The 26,634-nt window shown below is 42.1% G+C and overlaps 1 protein-coding gene across 2 annotated transcripts in view; it reads left to right on the forward strand.

Annotated features, from left to right (window-relative positions):
- The window catches only part of pcdh19 (protocadherin 19), a 53,465-nt gene that overhangs the window by 18,902 nt on the left and 7,929 nt on the right, over nucleotides 1-26,634 (forward strand). For both annotated transcript variants that reach the window (XM_038699415.1, XM_038699416.1), the window contains exons 3-4: nucleotides 10,021-10,079; nucleotides 11,803-11,975. In XM_038699415.1, the coding sequence (XP_038555343.1) occupies nucleotides 10,021-10,079; nucleotides 11,803-11,975 (232 nt within the window). The remainder of the gene's footprint in view (nucleotides 1-10,020; nucleotides 10,080-11,802; nucleotides 11,976-26,634) is intronic.

A 26,634-nucleotide genomic window follows, 5' to 3' on the forward strand; every position in this document is an offset into this window, starting at 1 on the left:
TAAAAACAATAAAGACCAGGTTATTAGTAATAGTGATCCAAATTAACTTGCCAGTATATATGCAGTACATTATGTAATTGAGAAGAATGGTATTGCCAAAAAAAAGAGGTTGAGAAGTGCTGTGCAATATGCATAATGACATTATTACAGAGCCACACTGTTGCTGTTTCCTTCCCATTGCTCTGAATCGATGTTTGACAGTGGTAGTTGAAAGCTATATTTTCAAAGGCATTGTGGGATTACCCGTTAGTGTAGGTACCAGGACCTCTAGTCATTGCATCTCATAAGGAGTTGTTACTAGAAGAAGCGAAATGTTTCAAAGCTCCAACATGAATGAAGAGGGGCAGTTGGAGCCGTCTTTTGGCTGGCGGGCAACTCATGTAATGAGCCTAAGAGGGTTCCAATTATTCCACTTGCGATCAAAAAGGAGAAGGAGATTACTTCTCTTGCCTCTTTTTTCTTTGACATTTTACACAGTAACATCTTTTGATAGGGGCTGGGGGAGAGAGGAAAAAACAATTGCTAGTGAGCGCCTGATAGTCTTGTACAGGCTCCAGCAATACAGTCTCTTCTGTCTAGCAGAGACAAAGCAATGCTTTTGCAGCTCACACATTTTTTCCCTCTTTATTTTTTGGATGTTTTTGTAATAAAACTACTTTTCCCAGTGCATGGTACATTAGCTTTCTCTCAGACTATGTCACCTGCCCAAGACAGAAAGGAAGCTTTCAAATGACCGCAGGCTTTGGCTACAGCAGACTTCATGGCTGATCGCTGCCATATTTTCCACCGAGCTATTGTAAATTGTGAGGAGGCATGTTGGGTACTCACTCACTCACTGCAGTTGTTTTCCTCCTCTCCTTAACAGCGTAACTCATGTTCCACAGAATACAAAGGGGAGTTGAATTATTTGATTGTGTACAGTTTTTTTCCTCTCCTTTTCATTTATTAAATTCCCAGATTACAAGTAAAAGCACATTAGATGCCCGGCGGTAACTAAAAGGATTCTCCGCTATAGGATATCAAACTATATCAGCCTAGGAGAAATACATGATGAAAAAACAAAAGACAAATAATATTATGTACCACTGCACTGAGACAAAGAGAACTCCAATCTGCATCAGCACAGATAAACATCCACCCCCATGTTCTTGGTAGATAACAGCTTAGTGTTTGCAACACACACACACACAAGTGCACAGAGCGGAGCTTTGATAAGCACAGAAAATTACTACATGTTGTTTATGGTGGCAGAACAAAAGGATTCAAGGTATTTATTTCAAGAAAGCAAGCTGTGGAAAGGTGGATGCAGGGTCTAAAAATGCATTTCAACTTGATAAATTTGACTTCATAATACAGACATAATTAGGGGGGAAGGAGATGTGCTTGAGTGTGTAAATGTGGGTGTGTGCCTGAGGTCTGGGAATACAGTGCCTTGCCTTCCCCTGTGGATCCACTACAAGGGTAGAAGGCAGAGATCTACCGTCTGTTTCTGTTTTCCATGACCCCATATATCCCCCCGCAGTGAAAACGATGTTTGCCCCCAAAGACAGCCCTAATACAAATTAAATTAAATGAAGTCAGTGCGGCTAATCCTTGTGTGTTTCAGCTGCTGAAACACCCCCTCCCTCACGAATGAGTGGGTCAAGCCCGCTGCATCTGGCCCCCTCTCCACTGGCCTCTCAAGCTGCCAGGCTCCCAGTCCCTGACTGAGACAACAGCAGGCCCCGGTCTGACTGTCTGCCCCACTGCGACTGTCTGGGTGTGTGTGTGCACGCGTGTTTTACTGTAAATTTATGTTATTCCCTTTCTGACTCACACAGTGTTTATTCCCTTTTTGCTTGTTTTCCTTGTGTGCCTGAGTGCATGTGTGCACTTCTTCAAGAAAGATTTCTTTTTGTTTGCGACAGGCTTACACATTTCACACATTTTTCTTGTTTTTGCTGAGATTTAGATTTTATTTTGTAAATTTACAGTTAAGTGTAAAATATAGAGGATTCACATGTTCCCACATCTCTTAGACAGTGTACTAAACAGCAGTGTACTGGAAAACAAACTGTGGCGTTAGACTACATAGCATTGGATGTTGTTTTGTTCTGCCCCTGCCCTGATGGCAGCCTGTCACAGTCCTGTTAACAAGCTGGATTTACAGATGCGGTGGTGATGTGCAAGCAGCTAATACTCTCCTGTCAATCCCTGTGCTGACAGCTGCCTAGAAAGACCATCCCAAATATTAGCACCAGATGTGCTTCACATTGAAGCACCAGCAAACAGGATCAAAAAGATAACTAGGCTTCCATAGTTGGATCACTGATAGGAGTAGCCTTATTGTGACATTGGCTAAAAGATCTTTTATGCCCATCTGTTTAATAAAAAGCCCCTTTCTATGATACGTACTTTGGCATCAAGCCCGATCGTCCGGCCCTGATTTGAACACGAGCTCTGATTTGCAAGACGAAATACATCGACTGAGTTTTAGCAGGTGGTGTACACAGATATTGCGTTTAGGGGGTTGTGGGTTAGGATGGTGAGCGGGTTTTTGATGAGATGGAGTACATGTTTGTATGCGTGTGAGGCCACAGTATGTGCTTTTGTGTGTGTGTGTGTGTACGTTGCAGATCTGAGCACCTGCACACATGCCCTTTGAAAAGCTCCATCACCTCTTCATCCAGCCAACACACAGTGTAAACATGGTTTGTTTGAGCGAGTGGCCTGGGGTAGTTGGATTAATGAGCGCTGATGAAGTTCCACTTGTATCCTGGGTGCTGCCTCCCTATTTGCTGTAGTGGCTGTGATGTGGTAGTGTGTCTGGAGGCGGTGACTCATTCCCTTTACCCAGTGTCAGATTAAGGCATGTCAATAAACAGACCCACTCAATCCATCTCCGAGTGACTGCATCCGCTCACAGAGCCTCCCAGTCTGTAATGAGCTGCTGCAAATCTCCATCCAACTAAAATGTCTGTAAAGATGCCTTGTCACAGTGAGCGAGAGAAAAAGAGAGAGGGAGGGAGAAAGAGAGACAGACAGAGAGACTACAGCAGCCCCGATGTGACTGGCAGCCACCGTTAAGCTGCTAAGAGAAAATGTACCAAGCCATGCTCCACCATGTTGTTGAGTGCAAGTTGATCAGCTCTCCTCACAGATTTCTAATTTCTGTCGTCCTCGTGTGTATTGAGTTAATCAAAAATTTATTCTAGATTTACTAATTCTAAAAGTGACTCAGAGTTATGCTGTTTATTCAGTCACTGCTCTCATGTAAGCGTTTAAGGGGAACATGTTTACATAATCTGCAGTGTTTTTGAGTGTTTATTTTTAAGGCCCAGCCCAGGGGAGGCGGGAGAAACCTTTGGGAATTCCTTGTGCTCTAATTTAGCGTGCCCCCCACCGCCAACACAGGCTAATATAGGGCACAACTGAGAAGAGAAATGCTATCTAGTAATTCCCTCGCAAAAATAAAATGACTGCTAAAAACATATGTTTGTAGTGCTTATTCTCAGAGGACCCTGGAACTACAAAATCTACCTGTATTAGATGCTACTCTCAACATTTCCGGAGTCTGTTCAAAAAACCACCTACCTCTCTCATGTGGCGCCATACACACATTAACGGATTTGGGGATGAGAGGAGTGTGAAAACTTTTCAGTCTGACATCCAAATTAAAGAAAATCCCTCAAGACTTGCCTAAAGGGGGAGTTCCAGCTATTTGAGTTTGATTAGGCTCCACAGGCTTTAAGAAAAGTAAGCCGATTTCTTTTAGGAAACAGCGTAGATAGTCAAGTCTTTTTCTGCCCTCCCCCCTTTTTACTATGTAAAACCATGAATCGTAATCTCATAGAGATACTCAGGTTTTCTTTCTGACTTGGAGATGGAAAAAGTCTGAAAACACATGCAGATCTGAAAGCTGAACAGGTGGTAAATGAAACTCTATCGAGCCTTGTGTGCCTAGTGACGCCGTAGACCCCTATTTATTGAATGGACACTATACCTCCATTTGAAAGGCTTCAAAAGCACCAGCCATGTCTCTTAAGACAAACAAAAACAAAAACGCCGACCCCGGGAACCCACACAGCCACCAACAGTTTGAAACATGTTGGTCCTGAGAAGTGATTCCCTGGTAAGACAACAGCTCTGACTTAAGCCTCTTTAGCGTCAGCCGACTCCGCTGGAATGCAGACGTCTGCAAAGGAGGCCTATTATTTAAAATCTTTTCATCATGCTGAAAGGGAGGGAAATAGCTTTGACGTTGAGAAGCTTATGAATAATGAATGTTGTTTCTATCAATGTATGTATAATTAATCACATCTCTACAAACTGGACTTCTGTGGAGCCTGTAGGCCTGAGTGACATGGAGACTGGTCTGGACTATCGTCTCTGTTTCAGAATAAAAGACAGCAAAAGCCGCATGATCTGCAGTTTCCTTTGTGGGGTTGATACACAGGTGGAGCAAGCAATAGCTTTAGTACTTTGGCCTTTTCGTCTCACTTTATGAGAGCAGGGGGTGATATACAAATATTTGTTCAATTTCACACGGAAAGGCAAGAAAAACGAGGAGGAAATGCAAGCAGGAAGCGGTGTTGTGTTTACGAATCTGTTACATTGTGTTTCAGAGACGCTGTTATATAGTTTGCTCAAACAATACTCAACACATGTGGCCAAGGACAAAAGTGACCTCATAATAGCATTTGTTTCAACCAGTTTCTTGGGGAGGGTGGGGGTGTTATATCCGGTCACAAAGACTGCAGAAATGTACAAGCTACAGCAGAACAAGGAAGCTATTAAAAACCTTTTCTCCACAGAATCACTCACTTTCATAACATGATTGATTCCCAAATGGGTTACTGGGTTTGGGGTGAATTGATGGGTGATGAAGTGAAATGATGCAGAGAATGTGGCAGGTTATTTGTCACACATGTAGCCTTCTGTCACAATTGATTGTGTATAATTTGAGTTTGCAGGGGAGCCAGTTGATATTAAATGGTAACAACTCTCTGTATTCATCACGGCGAGCCCCCTTTAGCAGACAGAAATAGAAAATGTAATCCCATCCACAACCATGGCTGTGCCTCAGGCACTCTTTCACCCTTTTTACCACTGATCCTCCCTCAGGGGCCTTGCCCTCTCTAAAGGAAGACTGAAATCTATAATCTAGCAGATGGCAGTGGATCTATGGGAAATTCTATAATTGGGAAGAAGATGGTGATCATGGTTGTCATGGTAAAGGGTGGTGGTGGAGGGATACGGCAGCTTAGCGGCCGAAGAGCGTTTCCTCATTCTCACATGATCAACAAAAATATTAACCTACTCTGAGTGCTTGCCATGGTGGTCTATGCCTTCATTATGGGTGCTGCTGGGTGCCGACACAGCGGCGAGGTGGTCAAGTGCCAGATCAGCCCTGTAAATCTGGGATAGTTGGAGGAATGCTCTTGTAGTGAGACAGAAAGACAGAGCCCATGTGTGAAAGAATGTGAATGTGCAACAGGCTCAAAGCAAAGGATGTGTTTTTATAGTTACAGTGTATAGGGTGAGAAAGTCACCTGCAAACACAGACACACACACACACACACACACACACACACACACGCTCACACACTCCTCATCTTCACTACAAAACTACATAATACATGCATCTGTAAACAGGCAGTTTCTGATAATGACCATCCTTCATCTGGTGTTTTTGCTCTAATTTCTTCTCACTTGATTTTTTAACCGATCACTTAGTCTTTTAACATTACTACAACATAGCTGGATAATGAAGCCTTTTTTATTTTCTAATTGCAGCTGGCTTCCCCTGTAAACCCCTGGATCTCTTTCTTCTCATCTCTTCCTTTAGCAATGGGATATCAATAACAAGGCACATTATGTGTAACATTTCCTTCCGGGACCGAGGGGAGTCCGTGACTGAGCTGCAGCAACAATAAACGAAGACTGAGGCACAACCTCAGACTGCTCAAACGCAGAATGAAGCAGCAAAATTCGATCTGACAGTTTTAATTGACTCTGTCTAGTCTGTTGTTCTGTATGTTTAAACTGTGCATTTTAGTATGGCAGTAAGAGCATTTTGTGTCCACAATAAGCATGTCTGGATGTTATTTGTCAGCTAAATTGATGACATTAAGAGTTGCATCCATGACAGACATGAAACACTCTCTTCTGTAATCAGCTTTTCTTCTTTCAGATGCTCAATTTTTTTTAAGACAGTCTTATACAAACCACCCCACCCTGCTTAAACAACTTCTGTTTTAAAGCACTTTAAAATCATGTTTATTAGACACAGTTTTAAATACAGTTTTTTCAGACAAAAAGTTACACCCTGGCAAATACTGCTTATCAAAAAGTATTCTTTTTCTATTTTTATCTGTAAATGGAAAAGAAAAAAGAAATAATGTCTTAAATGAGTAAATTGAGTAAGAAACAGATTGCTGATGCCGTCATCTTATGCATCCCTTTTTCAAAATAACATGTTATTAGTGCATGTCCCTGCATCTGTTCGTAATTTCCTAGCTAGCTTCCCTGTTTAAATGTTATACTGTGCTGTATCAGCCTAGATAATACATACAGTAGGGCAGCTGTGTGACATTTTTTTCTCTCTTTTTCTCTCCTATCTGTGTGACATCTGCTGAACTTGTCGGGTGTTTACTGGTGTAACAACTGGTGTCTTCACTCCCCCACCCCTCCTCTTCTCTCTGGTGCGCCCCATGCCCCCACACAATGAATACACTTGCATCCAGACTACAGAACCAATTGTCACGCTGGGAGGAAGGCAAATCAAATCTTACGGCAGCAACTAGGCGAGGAGATTGCTTTTCCTCTCAGTGGCAGAGAAGCAAGCCCATCGTCCCTGTGCCTCAGGTTTTACTGGAGAGAAAGACGCAAAGGGTGAAAAGGGGAAAGCTACAGGGCGGCAGCAGCTGGACCGCAAGTCTCCCGCAGGTCAAGTCTCACCCATTTCCTCCCATCCTCACCCTCTCACTCTCTCCACTCTCTTTCCACTTCCCTCCCCAGTCATCCTGACACTACCTATCAGTCACCCAGTGACACCAGGGACTACATTCCTCCCTCCAGTCCTCCAGATGAAACGGAACAATAATTATGGGGATAGAATGGCTCTGGCCGCCAAACTGGGGCCGCTCAGATCACAACAACACATTGTCCAACCTGATTAAGTGGCCATTTGTGGTGTCCTCGCTGTAGTTAAGCAGTCCTCACCCTCTTGCCTGAAACTTGACCTCCCAGCAAGATATATTGACATGTCCTCCAATTTGAGGTTGGTCAGAAATGTGGGGGCAGATGTTACATTTCTTTACAGGAAGCCTGAGCTAATGCATCTGATTCTTCCTCAGAATAAGCACTGTTGAGTGACTCATAAATGCCCAAGGTTATGCCCTCACATGTTGAGTGTTTGTTCATTTCCACTGCCAATTTGATAAATAGAAGAAATGTGGTTATCCCCGCTGAATCCTTTGATTAATGTGCAGCAGTATAGGAAAAATGGTGAAGCAGAAACATTGACTGGTTGGATACGATGAAGAGCCTCTTTTGGTTGTACCTACTACACAATTAAGAGAGCTCCATGTAAAAACCCTGAGAGAGAATTGCATTATGGAAAAGACATTTTCATTTCTGGACTGGAAGAGCTTGAGAGCAGGGGCATACAGCCTTCCTCTCCAGGCCGTGCTCCCACAGAACCTGCCATCCAAACCAATTACAGGCTATAGCCAGAGTGACATTCACAAGAAATTTTCTATCTTGTCTTTTAAATGAAGTTTTCCCCCTTGTTACTCATGACTTGCATTTCCATTAGTGTCTCGCTGGATGCGCAGCCACTGTAGACGATGAGGCAGTTTAATTCTTCTTCATTGAGACCAAGGTGAAGCACGGGTGGAACACAAAACATGTGAATATAATGTACATGTTTGCTATAGCATGGAAACAGTATTGATCTATAATGACTTTATAGATCTATAAATCTTTTAAGGGGAAGATATTATTCAGATAAAACAACCACATATATTTTTCTCAAATGTGGCACAGTTTATCAATTAATTAAATAATATGCGTTAATCTTTAATTAATGACTAATCTGAGTTGCAGTATGTTGCCACTGCAGTTACCTTTGATATTTAATGGAGTCAAGCTGAACGGGAACAAAAGGAGTCAGGGGTAATACAAGAGAACAAACATGGTGTGCTCCAAATTAAGGGCTAATAATAAAATGTTAATTAAATTCCTTTTTATGAATTATCTTCTCTATAGCAATGAGTTAAAGTTTAATTAGGGGTAAACGGTAAAAAGGAGGCGGAATGATGCTAACCTTCAGCGCAAACACATTACATCATAATTTATCAAACCCGAGTCAGACGCCTGCCGTTGCATTGTTGCTTATCATTATAAAATTGTTCTGTAGAAGTAATGAGTTAAGGAGTAAAGGAGGTGAGATGGCAAACAACAGTTTATGAATACTAAAAGATAACTACACCTCTGACATACATACAAGTTCCTTATAGTTTACAGCAACTAAAGTTACAAAAACAGCTTCAGTCAGATAATAACACTCAGTGTATATGTTGTCTTTGAAGCCATGAGAAAATAGCATCAATATCAAAAATCTAAACAAACACGGACATGTATTTGGTAGCATTAACAAGCTCTTAAGTGTTTCATACATTGCTGACAGGTCATGGGAGCTATTTGCCAGAGGTAAACAGCACATATTGGCTGCTGTGATCTGCCAGCATCTCTTTTATTTATTTATGTATTTCAAAAGAGATCCAAGAAGACTGGGACTAATGTTTGTCACTTCCACGCAGACACTGAAAAAGTTCAAAATGTTCAACCCCATTAACATCTAATAAGGAGAGTGTTCGCACAGTCGCACACTGAGTTTTAATCCAAATCTGTTTGGTCACCATGTATGACAGCTGTGCAGGGCCGCTGCTACCTCAACAGCAGGCTTGTGTCAAATGTGTAGCTCGCTTGATAATCAGCAACTGTGCTCCAGTGCCTGCATTAACCTTTCTTATCATAGGGGTGACTTTTTTTTTTTCAACAGGGCTTTGATATGGGCACTGTAGACTTCCCTCGGAAGTCAGCCATTGACTCACAGCTTTTATCAGGATACTGTATCTGCGCCGTGGAATTTTAAGTGAAGGCTCTGCTTTCTTTTTGCAGGAAACACCTGCATCTTATCAAACTTTTGTTGAAAGGGTTATATCCTGGCTTTTCGCAGGACTGGGAAAGTCCTTCGAGAGGCTTTGATACCCTTTGGCCCTCTGACATCTTACCTAGTGAGAGTAGATGTTTGGCAGACGCAGGAGGGGCTACCTGCACACTAACTTTGTCCATGTGCTCATACTCGTCAGACATTCCCCTTGCTAAATAAATGTTGAAAAAAATATGTAGGATGCCTTTGAACTGTGTTCTCTAATGTGGGTCAGAGATCTATCGTATGCATATTCTGAAAGCCTTTTCATCTGCAATTGCGGAGTTAAGATTCCCCTGGTACAGTCTTAATTTCATCTACTTCTCTTGCAGTTATTTATTTAATATTTCTACATTAATGTCTTCTCAAACATGGTAAAAGTGAAGAGTTCAGAAAAGAAAAAAGGGAAACTTTTCTTCTCCCTCTGTCTGCATGATAGTCTGTCCGCCCTAATGACTCCATTTTAAAGACAGTGGGCTGACCGGCAGTGGAGGGAGAGAAAGCAAGGGGATCGAGAGCTGGGAGGGTGAAAAGGAGAAGAGAGGCTGCGCACACTGCAGCACTCTCCTCGCTCTCAACTCCCAGTCAGCCTCTCTGTGTGTGTGTGCTTTGAAAGAGAATAGGATTCAGCCCTTTGAAAGCCGAGGCTGCTCACCGGGGCCTTTGTGTAAAATAACATTTCTACTGAAAGCCAATTACTGGTAACATTATTTTGGTTGCTTCCATTATTAAAAGTACCTCTCTCTGTTGCCCCCATCATCCCTCAACCACAACCCCCACCCCACCCACTCACCTCCCCACCCCCCTGCATCGTTCTGTTACAGACGGAGAATTATTCCATTGACTCCAGTTACGTGAACAGCAGAGCCCACCTCATTAAAAGGTATGTCTTGATTAGGAATTGTTACCAGCACCTCGTTGCCATTGTTATCTGTAATTGTTTTATCTAATGGGTGCACAGCTACCATTGCAGCAGTTTGCATGTGTTCCTGCATGTTTTCCATTCAGCATGCAATTTTGGGATAAATAGTATTACTCCATTATGCGTTTAGTATAAATATAGCTCACTTGTTGAAATGAGCCACAAACTCATATTTTCAGATGATTTGATTACACGGTGCAGCAGAATCAGCAAGTAATGACTTTCATATTTAAAGATAACCTTATTACTCTTCTGTAAACCGGTTCATTAGCAACAAATGTCTCTTGAATTGTGTCGGGTTAAGGCTTAAAACAACTACCCAATGATTAAATGATATTCAAGAGATTTCTTCAGTGAAGAATAAATGTTTCCATTGTGCTTTGTATTTCAATCCACCTGAACCAGGATTTTAGATAGAGTTGCAGGAATGCAGGTTAGGGGATTGGAATGGGGGTCATATAATAATTCCCTCCAGTCATTGACGTTTTTTTGTAACCAGGCTAACTTTGAAAACTACAATTATCCCTTTTACCTGCATCTGTGGAACATTCCAGCCTCTCCTTTGTTTGAGGCCATCCCAGCCTTTTGAAAACCCATTATGGCAATTCCTCCCCCAAAGATTCCCTGCATTAATGTAAACAAGGAGCATTCAAGTGTGGGCCTCTGCAGCTCACTACAAAGAAATCCCCCCAGGAGCCAGTGAGCCTATGGTCTGGGACAGGTGCAATTACAGTGATAACATCAGAGAGTCAGCATTACCTGCAGTCCTCTCTCCCAGGCTCCCAGCATGTGAGGCTTGGGCTGGGGTATGCAGCTACCTTGTACTGTCCTTCACTTCCTCTCCCTGTCTTTTTGTTTGCACACATTTGTTTACTCTCATTTTCTCCTCAGTCTATTCTTTTCTCTCCTTTCTAACCTCTTTTCTCCTCTTACATGAACTCATTCATATATTTCTTCTCTCCTGCAAGAACACATGTTCATATATTCAACCCTATTTAGTGTTTATTTAGTTTGTAAAGCAGAATTTGTTCCACTGGGATGGAAATCAAATGAAGGGAAATCACGCTGTTACTTTGCAGCTGTTGATAGTGCCCCCCACCCCACCCTCTTTATTGACTGTGAGCCCCAAACAAGACAGATGCTCAGTTTGTATGCTCCCAGCGTTTCCTACATCCATCTTCCTTCCAGGAATTCCTGATTACTGCAGTATTTGTTTGATTGTAGTGAGTGAGTGCCTCCTGTTTGTTCAATGCGGTGTCCTTGAAGTCAGTGCATCCATTCAAAATGTCCCTGTCTGAAACACCCCATAGCTGCCATGCTATCTGTGAAGTTGAAAAATGTCCCCTTGCTCCAAAATAGCTCTCACCAGATTTAAAACTTACTTATTTCATGGTTACTGCAAGAGTAGAAGCTGGAGTGAGGCTTTGTTTTTTGTGAAAGTGTAGTATTTACACAAGACTGACAACAACCAAAAAAATGACCATTCGCCTTCTTTGAATTCATGGAGGTAGACTAAGTAAAAGGGCAAAGAATTCATAGAAAGGACATTAAAAGGGACAGGGAGAGAAAGATGGACAGCTCCTCACATACCATCAGAGACACAGGGACGAAGAAGAGCATGTGAGAAAAGGTGATGTGACAGTTAATCAACATTTCCCTCTCCCCCCTTCTGGCCCCCATGTAGCACATCGACATTCAAGGACCTGGAGGGGAACAGTCTGAAGGACAGCGGCCACGAGGAGAGCGACCAGACCGACAGTGAACATGATGTCCAGAGAGGACACTATGTTGACACGGCTGTCAATGACGTGCTGAACATGACTGTCCCCCCCAATGTTTGCCAGCTGCCAGACCAAGGTAAGAAAACCTGCGCTTGTATGTGAGTGTGTTTAGCGGATTGCAACGTCCTTTCGAATGTGTTTTGCCAGTTTCAAGATAAGACCAAGAGTTATTTGCACGTGCGTCTGAGTCTGTTTTTATGCCACCAGAGCATCTTTTAAGGTGCATTATGCCCATTGTCGGCTTCAGATGTGCAAGTATGAATAACATCACAGTTTTTTTTTTGTCTTTGATGTCCTGCTAGAGGAGCTAATGTGAGAGATCTCGGGCAGCTAAGGCTACCCTTTGATACAGGCTTAGGCAACATTATTGACTGATAGTAGCCATGTCTGCTCTTGAAGTGGGGCTGACTTCAGATGTGCTTGAATGGCAGCAATTAGGCTCACAAAGGTACAAGGTGGAAATCTACATATCGCCACATGCCCTCATCCATTATTCAGTGGGATCATTTAGCAGGGAATTAATGTTGATGTTTCATTTCTGACTCACCGTTTAAAAAGACATCCACTTGGTTGGCAGAAGTCAGTGTAAGGGTCATGTTCGTTCTTAACTACTGCCAGTCAGACAGAGGAAAAGAGTGGGTCAGTAAGAGGGAGAGAGAGCAGGATAAAGCTGTCTGGAGCAGGCCATGATGTTACTATATGCACCTGAGGGTATTTACTGAGCTCAAAAGAAACACCACATGCGCAGGTGCAACAGCTCAGCGGAGCACGAGAGTCAGCATGTGTGGAAATTGCAGACATTTTAGGATGACTCACATTAGCAATTTTATTCTGAGTGAGGAGGAAGCACTGGACATTTTATTTCAAGAGCACACTCTTCAGGACAGCAGTTACAGATATCACTCGCAGTGTCTGAACTTTACATTTGCCCTGTGCTCTAAATTGGGCACTTGTGCTAAATATAGTTTTTCTTCCCTCAGTTAACGTCGACATAATTTTGGTTCCTTTTTACTAACACTGCCCCAGTAAGGCTACCGACTTTCTCACCACTCCACTTTCTTCCTCCTTGCTCGTATATGGAAGAAATTTTAATGAGCAAAAGATAAGGCAAAGGAACCCTACTTTATAAAAACGCATGAAGGAATGAAGATTATGTGATTTTTCTGTTTTATTATTTATCTATCTATTTTTATCAGTGGACTGTGAAGTGTGTGGGTGTGGTTGTAGAAGCGGTAAAAGACATGTGTAGGCTCTTCCATGTCTGGTCCTTGGCATTTTTAACTAACCAGATGCTTCGCTTGGAGCAATTTGGCTGTTGATGCTGTTTGAAGGGGGAATAATAACATGACACAAACTACACTTTATGTTAATCAAATAGATCTGCCTTCATGGCAGGTTGCCCATATATTGTAATGACTTAGCTGAGAAATACAGATAGACGTATATAGGTTCAGGAAGTATGTGGCCATTAGAATCTACTTGTACTGGATGATGAGCAATGAAAAGTGAATTTGCTGACTATTGGTTGCCAGCTGAAATTACTTCACAACCCTCACAAATTCTTGTGCCTTAAAAAATGCATGCTGACAGGTCTTCTGGTAGTGGGATCTCATTATTGGAGACAATTAGAAATGATGTACAGGAGGAATATTACAAGTGGGGAGAGCTCTCTGAGGCAGTTCTTTTTTCATTAACACCACCAATGATTGTATCTGTTTCAGCAAAATGGATGCATGCCTCCTGAATGTGAAATGCAGCACCACAGTGCTGGTAAATAGAACAAGAGGCTATTTCACTGCGCTGTCCATTCTTTTGACCAGAACGAATAGATGATAACAAAGTATCTGTTTGGAATTACAATTAGACGGTTTGTTATTGACTTTTTTATTGGAGTCAGCTACACACTCACTTTTGGCCAGCAGTTTTCCTCAGTAAGGACTTAACAAAATGGCTCCACTGGAATCTTTCCTCCCTTTGTTTTCAGAGTCAGTCAGCAGCAGTGGTCACACCAGAGAGTAATGAGAGGCTGTTCATAATTATTAAATGAATTGACCAAAGATCCTTACACGTGCAGAAATGTAATGACATAGCAAATGAAATAGTCCCTCTATTAACATCTCAACGGTCTAATTACATAGTTAAAGGGAATGGTGGGCTGACAGAGATGGGCAGATTCAGCATGACGCACAGTTGAATCTCTCCTGTAGTATGAGAATTTTACATCATCATATTTTTTGTGGCTTCTCAGGAGAACACTAGTTTCCTCTTTTCCCTGCTTCACTTTCCTGTGTGCAAGCCGAGTTGAGCACAAAGGCAGAAATAGAACAGTTGAGGTTTGTATAATATGAGAAGCGCAGTGGTTACAGTCATGTGATGATGTGGTTTTACTTTGAGCTCATCTGTCTTAATTGACAAAAATGGACACTATCAGCTAGTTCTGTTGAGTGAATGGAGGGAACTGTCAGAAAACAAATAGGCATGTTCACTAAACACCCGCTGCTTAGATGTCTTCTGGGAGAAACTCTTTTGTGTAGTGCGCCTCTCCTGCCAGCTAAAGCAGAGAACAAGTTGAGAGACTGCAATTGCCAAAGGACAACACACACAAGCCGAGGATAGAACAGCCTTGTTTTTTGTGTGTTTTATTGTTCTGTTTTCTTGTGTTGATAAGTGCTGAGAACAAAAGGAAGCTGGAAGGGGGAAGGAGAAAGGGTTAAACTCTCGGGCTTTTACAGTGCAAATGTTTACCATTCCCAGCGCCATGTAAAGGTGTGTTTGCCCCTGAGACAAGCCGTTACCTTTACATAAAGACCCTGTAACCCCAATCGTCTTGTGGGCTTTCATGTGGGAATCCATTTGTGGAGATTCAGCGGCTAACTAACCCAGCACTGAATCACAGTGGGCAATATTTCCTTTCTGTGTCTATTAAGGAGTTTGATATTTGTCTGTTGTCCATCAGAGTTAAGCTTTCCTCTTCAGTGATGCGGTTTCAACAACGCCATTCAATATTCCTGCACCAGGCACTACCAAGGTAACTTTCAGCGAAGTGCTTGTGAAGAGATTTCAGACTTAAATCTGAGCGAATGCCTCTTTGTTGAATCCCTGCCAAGGATCTAAAGAGGCGTGTGTGCTCTTTTTGAAAACCTGACCTGAAATATCCTCACCCAGTGGATTAGATTAGGGAAGTATCTGAAGAACAAATTACATTAAGTCTCTTAAAATCTATAAAGGAAGGGCTGTCTTTAACATGTAATGGCTCCCTCATATCTGCCAATAGAATAAAAATGGATAATATCACTGTAACTATAAACTGTGAAAAGGAGCTATATTAAATGAATTCTTTTTTATCTTTATAGGCATGTCTGTGAAGTTAGGGGGATTTGGTTGAAATGTGCGACATGCTAGCTTTGGCTCTGTAGAACCATTAGTGTCAAGGGAGAAGCAGGGGAACAGACTCCGAGGGGGCTGGTGACAAAGAGAGCTAAATCTGTTTTTTTCAACTTCCTTTGATTGTCATAGCTCACACTTTAATTCCCTCCGGATATGGATGAGCCATGCTTTTTAAGGATTAAGATTCATGTATTGTTAAATCGCTCGAGTTATCTCTGAAGGAGGGAAAGGGAGAGCATGATGTCTTTTCACACTGTCCGATTTGTGGGTTTAGAGGTTTGTGGCCTTGGTTTTAGAATTATTACCAGGTCAATATGTAAGTGTTCTTAAAAAAGGCCCTTCCTCTTAGCTTATTAGACTCAAAGGGATCCAAGACTGCTCAATTAGCCAGAGCAGGGAACAGGCCTCTTTTATTTCTGACATATTTCTTGGCCTCCACCTCTGGAGAATATCTCTCATCTATCTGTTAGCTCCCTATGGGTGTGTGCCTGAAGCTGGAGCCCAGGAATGGAAGCCCCATCCGTGGGCAGAAGACTTCTCCATATTCCCTTATTCCATCAGCAGATCCACAGGGTTTCATTGTTCCTAATTGATTTCAGCTCCCCCCACCTTTTCTCTCTCCTTGTCCCTCTCCCTCCATATGCTTTCTGTCTTTCTCCTCTGTTTCCATCTACTGACTGCAAACATCTCCAGCCCACATCTCCCAACTTTGTGCCAGTCAAGCAATTCCCTTCCCCTGTTGAATTAAAGAAAGAGTAAAAGCACCTCACACGTTCCTGCTGCAAACTTGCCCTAAATTCAACACGGGAACATTTCTAGTTTGCAGTTCTCTGATCTACTGACGAAAATGCTGACAGGTGTCAGAATCAGGAAGGCAACAGGAACAGGGCTGTGCTGACAACACGAGAGGGGAAGAGAGAGTCTGCATGTGAGGGAGACAGAGATGGAGAGATGAGCTGAGAGTCTAGTAAGCAGTCTTAGCGAGGGAAAATAAAAAGAGGAAACAATCTCTCTGACAGGTAGGAGTGATTTTTTTCATTCTCTCACTCCAAGATAACTCTGTGACTGTGCCAGAGGATTTGACTGATTCTCGAACAACATTTGATTGAATTAAGCATCAAAACTCTTCTTGTGATTCGGGCTGGCAACAACACGTGTCGCGTTATAATATTTTATGATTAGATTAACATACAAACTTTATACTGGCGCCATCCATTTTGATTTGGATTTGCTTAATCTAATGTGTAACCGATAGTGGAGGTAAAATGGCTGACAGTGACAAAGAGCTCAGTGCTATATAAGCATTAAGGAAGATAGAGTGTACGCACATACACACACACACACACACACACACACTGCATGCTCAAACACACAGGAGAATGCATGCAAGCAGGTGTGGTGAAGTCTGTAAGGAACAACCAAGATGCAGATTGTGCCTCTGAGATGTAGAAGCTTGAGGAAGTATAAGGAAATAAAATGTCATTTCAAGATGTGTCCATCTGGGCTTTTTATTGACCTCATGTCGCTGAATGAAATTGTGTGACTCAGTGAGGTCTCTGGTTCTGTCTTATTGAAATTACACCTAATATAATAAAGCAGAGCTGACCAATATTGACTTTGCATGAAATAGAAGAGAGACCTGTATCACTTAAAGGGAAGATTTGAATTTTTTGCCCTCTCTTTGTTTTTACATATCTCACTGTGTAAAGAACTACACTACACAAACTACACTGATTTTATGTCTGTTCTAAATTTAAAAAATTGGCTGTGGCCTCTTGGTAGTGTTTGTTTGCAGTACTTGCATAAGTAAACCAACAGATTCTTTAAAAATCATGTGCGAGCCCATCCCTTTAGTTCTTTCGTTAATTCCAAGAGGGAATAAGTTAAGAGATGTGAAGGCCTTAAACAAACTTGACATGTTTTGATTCTCTGTTAAGTTTTTACAAGCATCGCCTCTAGCTACTCTTCCTCAACTAGTAGAAGCAAACAAAAATGCATGCAAAACATCTTCTCCAGCTCAGACTGAAAACATATAGTAATGTTATAATACTATAACGGCATCCCCTGAACCCTCATTCTGCCAACGCTCTCCTGAATATACCCACTGTATTTAATCAGCTCAAGAGGGGACTGCTTATCTCTCTGCACTTGTCATGGATAGCGTATTGAACATATCAGAGAGAGAGAAATGGGAATAGTTCATTATTTTCTAGGGCTCACAATGAGCCTGATGTATCTCATTGCAGGCCCTCCACTGACAGCTCATTTTCTAGACAATCCTGGCATTCAGTTCACAACGCGGCAGGGCAAGAGAGAGAGAGTGAGAGAGGGAGGAAACACAGACAGAGAGAAAATAGGGCTCCGGATCTCCATTGCTTATTCATGACGCTGTGGCATGCTAGGTGTGTTAATAATCTCCGCAGAAACCAAGTGAATCACAGTTGTTTGTTGAACACCTAGCCAAGCTGGGCCCCAATTGACAGCAGATGGGAAAACAGGGGGATCAGGATGATCCCAGACAGAGGGAGGGAGATTAAGAACAGGTAATGTGCTGAAGTTGATGGGGGCCGAGTGTGTATCAACGAGAGGGAAGAGAGTACCAGAATTTTAAATTTGTCTGAGAGAGTGTACACAGTATATGGAGTGTAAGGGTGTGGGTGTGTGTGTTGCAGTAAGTGTGTTCCTTTTAAAGGTTAATCAGAGACGGAAGGGGGAAAAAGAGGGACAGGGAGGAAGATAGAGAGAAGGAACAAGAGAGAAATACTGTGGGTTGGGGGACCTAGAGTGAAATTCAAGTAGCATAGCATTCTCTCCAGTCAACTCGCTTTTTGTTGCTCCGATTGATCCTTGTTCTCATCTGAGGAACTGAGGCAGCAGTCATTTTTCCTAACCACACCATTGTGTTTTTAATTCTTTGAGGTCACTGCGTGGGCACCACTGCTCCACTGCAAGACAAAGCAGTAATAAGACTGTGGGTTAAAACACAAGGCTGTATGGCTAGGGGGGAAATGCAGCTCAATTTTTGGTACTTAAATCACACACACCTAATGGAGAGAGAAGTATACTTCTACCTCCAGTTTGATGTGGCCTTGTTGTTGGATTTTCAGATTCGAATCTGAACTCAAATTACATTTTACATAATCTTCATGTGATGTAAATTCAACATAATGAGAGGTTAACAAAGCTTTCTCTGCCACGGTGTTCTCTATTTATGTCCTTCCCACGCACGAGTGCAAGTCGCACACACCCATATTGTGACTGAAACCCATATTGGCTTCACTGAAATAGACAGTGAAGCCAAGACGAGACTGAGATACAGGTTTACATTCAATGTGTTGGTGCATGTCTGTTTGCATGAAATTTTACGTGTGTAGTAACACAGTTAAAAACACTGACCTCCACCAGAAAATGACAGCATCAGTCATTTCAGCAAGTCAGCATATGTTTACGTTCAAGTGACAAAGGCCTCTAGCATCCATCCTAAATATGACAAGAGCAAAGGAGGAAGTCAGGTAACACTAGAATGTTCGTTGTTTTCCATTTCCTACTGACAGCGTTGAGTGAGCGTGCTGCAGTGGGCGGCAGTGAAACAGTGCTGCAATGTAATCCTTGCTAACAATTGTGCATCGTCAAATCATCGCTAAAGTGGTTGTTTTTGCCACTGACAGCCTCTGATTGTTATTATAACTGTCTGACAATATTATGGAAAGCATTCCCACAGAAATAGACCCATTTTAAAAAAATAAGATTCTTTTTGTTTAACCTGAAATAGTAATTATACTGCTCTGTTCAAAGCCACCAGAGTCCCTTGACAAAAAATGTTATTTTACCACACAGAACACGGGAGTTGCTGGTCTACTGCTGTCTCGATTGGTTAGTTTGTTTGTGGTATTGTGTGATTTTGGTGTTGTAAGGGTCGAAAACACCAAAATCACACTAAACCACAAATAAACTAACCAACAGACTCGGATTGCAGCCGCCCTGCTCCTGTGAGGTTTTAATGTCATGTGACATGGTGATGTTTTGCAGTGCCGGCAAAAGTCGGACATAATTTCTAACCAGCATGCATTATTTTAAGTCCAGCCTGCATCACGTTAAGTCAGCGCTGCGCAACGCCGCATGAAGTCAAACGCACCTGATGTCATCCTACCGATAGTGGAATCAGATTAGAAAGGGCTTCTACGTGACGTTCTAGAGGGCATGGAAAAAACACATATTTTGTTGTGTCATTTGTAGGACAACTGATAAGTTGTTGTTGTCTGTTGATTCAGGAATGCAGTTTGTGTGCTTAACAGTAAAAGTTGTCCACCTTCTTCCCCAAGGGCAGAAAATAGCAGATACTACAACCCTGATCCTCTGGTGACAACTTGAGCTCCTTTCCAGAGTCCCTGATACACCTTCACAAAAGCACAACTTACCACACCCTTGTTGCTGAAATGGTATGACTATAGACTCATATCATGAGGAGTAAACAAGCTGATGAGGACATACTATACACATAGACTAACTCAAAGGAGCCTCAGTGTGTGGCTGGAAGTGGGCAACGAGTGACTGCCAAAGCGAGGCTTGTATTACAGGGATCCCAGGATATCAGACACCAGGCGGCCTGTGCTCCCTCCAGGCAGGGCAGAGTCTGGCAGCTGGCCCGTAGCCCAGATAGCTATAATCAGCTCCATTACCTGTAGCACTGACTCCCATTTATGAGGCCTCATAGTGGAACCTTGGCTATACTGCGGGGATTAAGGATGCTGTGAAATTTAGGAAAAGTACAAATAGCATGCAGTTGCACATGCTATTGCTACACCTGCTGCAGACAAACACATTGTACAAACAGGAGTGTGCTCATAGCAACATGCCACACAAACGTGTAGTGAATGGGGAGATATTTTCTGAGCATTATGTGTCTTGGCACGAGGCATTTGTTTTATCTTCTCCTTCTGTGAAAGGAAAGATTAAGAATATACTCTGCTCTGTTTAAGGGGAAAATCAGCTGTCTTCTGACAAGTACATTGTAGCCCGCAGTTTTCTGTCCAGAATACAAAGAGACATTTATCACTGCAGCTGGGGTAAGGGAGGAAGAGAGAGAGAGGGGGGTCCCTTGTGCTGCTGCAATGTGCATTTCTTTTTTTAACCCTTATTACTTCCTTTCTGTGAGGAAAAAACACTAGATCTGCATCCTTTTTAATCCATTTTAGATTTCCTACATTCTATTTTTCTTTCATTTTATTATCTCCCCCAAATGCCTTTGTCATCTCCACCCTGGTTTTTATCTTAGTTCTCATCACCTTGTTTCTCCTGACAACATTATAACTCAGATGGAATATGTAGCAGGAATATGTAAAGTTATGTCGTCCTCCTCAGTTGTGGCAACAAAAGGTTACTACCTCAGGCATACTGCTATAATATTTCCATATTTTGCTTTCCTCATGTATATTCAATGAGAATGATTTATTCTGTAACATTTTACAGCCGTTGAAATGCAGAATTTCTCTCGCAGAGACCATGCAAATACTGTAAAATATAGCTTGGCAGAATGAGCTCTTTGGATTTGTGCTCAGTAGAAGTTAAACAGAGGTTACAGAGAAGTCATCCAAATCACCTCTATCATTACAATCTTTCATTCAGCAATTAGTATCAGTGTTCCCCCGCTGTACCCCAGATGACCTTGCAGGGATGAGCTCACTATGTTGTAATTCAACATTTTGGAGTAGGTCTCTATAGTGGGAGGCATGTTGTGGCTGCTAGTGACCCAGATTATAAACTACTGATGAGAGAGTGAAGGCACAGTAACAGAGAGGAGGGACCTGCTGAGGTGTGTGGTGTGTGTGTGTGTGTGTGTGTGTGTGTGTGTGTGTGTCTGTGTGTCTGTGTGTGTCTGTGTGTGTGGACCCAGGAAGCCTCCCCCCAACCTTTTCCTGGCCACCTGTCTCCGCAAGACCTTGCTTGGTTTTTGCTTTTCAACACGTGTTCATATACAAGACATTTGTTCTTCCACTCTTTTAAACCTCTGTGTGCCGTCTGTTCCTTATTCAATGAATTAGCATGCACTCCAATTCAGATTAAGGAAACACATTATTTTATTTGAATAAAGACTGAAATTGTACCGTGCATAACCTGAACACCACACTGATTTTACTAGTCAATCTGAATGACTGTAGTCAGATTTCTGCCTGTTTCTGGCTGTTTATGTGTGAGAAAGGTCAGAGCTGAACAGGATACATGGTGGTGTTTTTACATTGTGGTGTAGTTTGCTGGATAATCAAATGAAAGTAAATTCATCAACAATAAAAACATAAGACCGTCTGTTTTGGTAGTGTGCTGCTAATACAATGTTTCCTTTAGGCTACCATACATATTTTTTTGAATTCAGCTTATTATCATATCGCATTCATATATCGTGTAAAATCAGGTTATGTACATAATACAGTAAGTGTTACATTAATCCGAATATTTACAGCGATAAGTGCATAACATGCAAAAAGAAATTGGAGGCTGGCACTGTTGCTCCTTTTATGTACAATTGACTAAAAATTCACAATGGATGCATCTTGCCAGCCAAATGGGACTTTTCAAACCCCGCTGTCCCCCACCTCCTTAAAGAGAAGGATAAAAGGTAATGGGAGAGGTCGGCTGTTAAGTTAAATGGCAGACAGGAAAGTAACAGAATGACTCTTTTTAATGATGTGCCTGTTCTTATGCAGCCCTTGTTAAAGTGGAGGCCAGAATGCATGCAGAGGACAGGGAGGCAACTGCGGCCAGACACTGCACTACCCCCCAACATCTAGAAGATTCGCAGTGGGGGTCTCAGGCTCCTTTGTGTGTTCTCCGACATGTCGTAGAAACCCTGGGCTCCTTCTGTATTCAGCTTACATTAGCATCACAAAATAAATAAAGCAAGCAATCAGGCCGTGACCTCTTATATCCACAGTGCTGCCAGCCCCCCCACCTACCCTCCCTCCTCCTCTTCTTCCTCCTCCTCCACTGCACTCTACATAGGTTTAACTAGCTTGGATTTGCAACTGAATGTCAAGCTTGGTGTTTGGCTTTACCACAGGGCAGGTTGTTCCTCAGCTGTCTCAAGAGAAAAGGAACTCAAGGATCGAGAGGAGCGAGGGAATTGGATCTTTGACACCTGTCACTTCCACTCTGCTGCACCTTGCTCCCTTGCCACACATAAGGACTTTTCATGTCACAGCTCAGCATGTTATCATGAGTGGGTGCAGGGCTTGAGAAATCCAATTACTACCACTGTGTCAGACCCCTGCCATCATCCTTATGTATGCTATAGTCATGTTCCTCAAATCAGAAAAGATGTGCCTATTAGTTCCTTCTCTTTTCTTCAGACCAGTCTCCCACCTCCATTTCAATCTGTGTGTCTTATATACGAGCTGCAGCTCTTCTCATGGACTGCCTCAGTGCTGACAATTCTCTATATAGCGTAGCACTGGCTGGTGGGTGGCTAATGCTATGGACATTGGTTCTGACTGTCTGATATTAAGTGGTATCATGGTGCAGACTTCACTGTGGTGAATAATGGAGAACTTTGGAGAGCATCAGCATGCCTCCCAGATGCCAAACAGAATGGCCTTTGTGAGAGGGAAATAGAAAGTGTTAGAAAGGTCTCCTCCCTCTTGCTTTTCCTCTTACCAGTAGGTATGAATCTAATGCATCTCCATGCAGCGAGGGCCTCGCTGTGTTTTCCTTATATCTTTTATGTGCTTCTCATCCCTGAGTGACACCGTCAATCTGGTTCAGTGGGAAACAGGGGGACTGTCTTTTTAAAACATGATCGGTGTCCCAATGCGGCCCACCCACTCTTACTGTATATGTTTCCGCACGCTGAGCTAGACCTGCCTATCACACTACATACCACCACACTCACCATGTTACAGTGTCCTACTTCTAGCGGTTGTTAAAATTGTCGGGAAAAAGGACAAGTAGAAAAAAAATTAAAATGAGAGAGAGTAGGGACCATGCTGGTGGTTCTGCGACAAGATAAAATGGAATATAAAACACACAGTCCTGGCTGACACAAAGTGAACATGACTGAGTGAGAAGCCACATTATATTAATTATGTAAGGCCACTCTTTTGAAGCAAAACTGAAGCTCAGAGAGAGAGAGAGAGAGAGAGAGGAAATCCTAAGATTATTGGTATGCCATCCTCTTTTGTTTGGAGCTGGACACTCTGACAGGCGCTGAAGGATTGTGTTCATTTCAGATGGCTAATATAAATGCCACTTGAGAAAAGGAAAAAAATAATCAAAGAATGGAAAACTAAGAAAAATGTAAGAATATAATGGTTTCTTATTCTAAGAAGTTGATTATGGATTATAGATTAGTCAAAACAATTAAATCATTAATCTATTCCCCCACACTTGATTATTTGTGAAATCTTGGAGTTGGTGAAACATCTTTAATTTGTCATGGACCTCTTGTTCATTAAGGAAAAGCTCCATGCCAAATAAACCATTGTTTTCAGTCATCCAGTGTTATATTTCCTTGACATTTGCAGTTTTGTTTGTCTCTGCTGCCTATTAGAATTGCTGAGAACATACACTTGTGTAATAGGGATTTATTGTAGCTGATAACGCAGCTATAGATGCAGTTTAGGAATATTTAATAGTCACTCCTGGTTTAGGAATTAGATAAAGTGACCTTAGGGACTCACCTGACATAACAGTTTTTTCTTCACAGTTTTTGTCATCACTGATCACAGTCCATAGCCAACTCCCCTCTCCATCCCTGCTCCCCGTATGGTTTTCGTCTACCCCCCCCACCCCAGCCCCATTCACAGATGTAATTTGAGAGTCTGATTCTGTCCCCTTGCTTCTCCCAGACTCAAGGGTTTAGGAGGAAATTAGCTTGCTAGCTCGGTCAAGCTTAAACACAGAAATGCTGCATTTGTTCCAGTGTATTTAAAGATGTCCTCTGCCGATGCATTGTAGAGGAAACGAGCCAAGTAGACAGAGGCAGGCGGTCTGGCTGGCTGGCTAGCATGTCAGAATAGGCAGGTCTGCAACTTGGACACCGGGTTCTGCTGTGCTGAGTTTTGGGAGTGCATTGTACTGTTGCTTTGGGCCTGGTGCGCGAGAACACAGGTTAATTTAAATCCCATCATTAGAAGGACAATTTGGACACGGAGAATTGACAAGGGAGACATGTGCTGTGTCATTATAGTGAAGTACATCATACACACACACAGTACAACGCAACACTTCAAACTTCTACCGTGATCAAAAAATGATATCCTGTATTATACTAATAAAACAAATAATTTCAAAGCTCACTTATTGTGGATTATATTATCTCTTTATTATCTTCAATCAAATAAAATTACCATTCTCTCCAATTTGGCTTTCAGACACTTTTAAATGATTGCTCCCTGCATGATGTTTCCCCACAATATCCTATTTTAACTGGAAATATATCAAATTATGTGAATAAGATGAGCTCAAGTTGCAGTTTCATTTAGACTCTAATTGCATTCTTTTTCATCCTGTATCTTTCATATTTTAAAATAATTATCCCTTTAAAATACTTCTTACCCAAAGATGAATTTTCTCTGATGAAATTCATCACTGAAGTACATCCCTGATTAGTTTTTCTTAGAAATGTTATGTATGGCCGTAAAAGTATCTAATTTACTACCACAAAGTCATTAACTGATTTCTTGTTCCAATGATAGCGATATGGTTGGCACTATTATCAGAGGAAAACACAGACATAATAAAAGTTCTATTACAATTTGTAGTTACTGGCTGTATCTATATAAACCCAAACATTTAATCTAAAATACACTCAATTACCTTCCAATCATGATCATAGTGCATTCGACTGTAGTAGTATAGTGAATGTGACTTGACATCTTTATCAAATAAAACAAAACCATCCAAATCCTTCTGGCTAGAAGGTATAAAAAATTGCAGGCAACGGTACAAGTAGATTGCTCTAAGGACAGTGATTTGACACAAATAGTTAAATCCTGAATAGAATTTGTTTGGTCTATCGTTACTTTTTCAGTGAAATGGTCTGTATTTCAGTGTCCAATGAGGGACGCACACAGGAAAAATACGTCTTTCTCTACCAAATCTCTGCATGTTGCCAGATTGGCAGTGTGGTTGAAATAGTTAAGAAAGACATGGCTCCCAGAGGCTGATATTTTTGTGGACACATAAGTGTGTTGTATAGGCGCTGTTGTGCAGTTTCCAGGTGCCAATCCTGGAAACTTCTTTTTGTCTGTTTAGTCACGTTTAGCCTTATGCAGGCTTATGCCTTTCTGCCTGGGTTAAACCCAGTCCAGAGTGCCTGTTGAGAGGGTTAAACAATAGTATGAAAACAAGGGCATACATTATGGTCTTAAAACCTACATATCTGACTACTGTAAATCCTGTCCCTCCAAGCTTTGCATATGTCATAATAGAAGCCAAGGGTAATGCTTCTAGAGCCTCAGAAAACTTACTGAGACACTGCAACCTCTAGGAGGCAGAGATGGTAGGAGCAGGGCACAGTAAGGTGAGGGAACCCTTTCAGCAAAATAGTATTTGTTGCCAGGGGATTGAAACCAGCCCACTCATGTTTGTCATCATGACAACCAGCTCGCATCATTTCCACTACATCAAGCAGTCCATTGGCTAGTGGTCCTGCTTTTGAACAAAACAGTGCTGTGCGATGACATAGTGATTTATAAAACAACATAGCGATTGCTTTTTTCTTCTCGCTGCTGTTACACAGCTGTTAAACAGATGCTGTTTGTACCAATTTAGAAGCTAGTTCATTGTTTGTCAACACCAGTTTGGAAATTCATTCTTTATACCAGGACCTGCTGTAGCATGTACAAGCTGGGCTGGATGGGCCAGCAGCGAGAGGGGGAAAGAAAACAGTGGAAGTAAACATTTGCAGAATTTAGCTTGAACTGTTGCTAGCTTTTAAAAGAATGAGTGTGTATAAAGAATTCAACTGTAAGACTGACTCAAAAGGAAGTCAACTTGCCATTTTGCATTAGCGTTTGGGGCGGACAGAGGCAGGCCTGGTTGAAGTGACAAGCTGTCAGACACTCTATGCAGTGCTGGATGGATTAGACAGTGAATTTGTTCTTGATAAATTGACTGGTACTAATGCTCAGAAATAGAACCAGGGCCACATGAACCCCTGGCTCCACCAGCCGTACTAACAAGGCTGCCCAGTGAGTCTAATTTCCTCGACAATTAATATTTGACTGAGAGAGTAGAAGGAAATCTGGTCAGATAGGCAGAAATGAGAGGAAGAGATTTTTGGGTGAAGGATTTATTTAATTACACCAATGTACGTGAGACAGCAGTACTGATGAGATGAAAGAGGAGGACAGAAG

Source organism: Micropterus salmoides, unplaced genomic scaffold (genome assembly GCF_014851395.1).
Source record: "Micropterus salmoides isolate LMB-PRFRI ecotype aquatic unplaced genomic scaffold, ASM1485139v1 Ms_hic_scaffold_5, whole genome shotgun sequence".
Taxonomy (NCBI): Eukaryota; Metazoa; Chordata; class Actinopteri; order Centrarchiformes; family Centrarchidae; genus Micropterus; species Micropterus salmoides.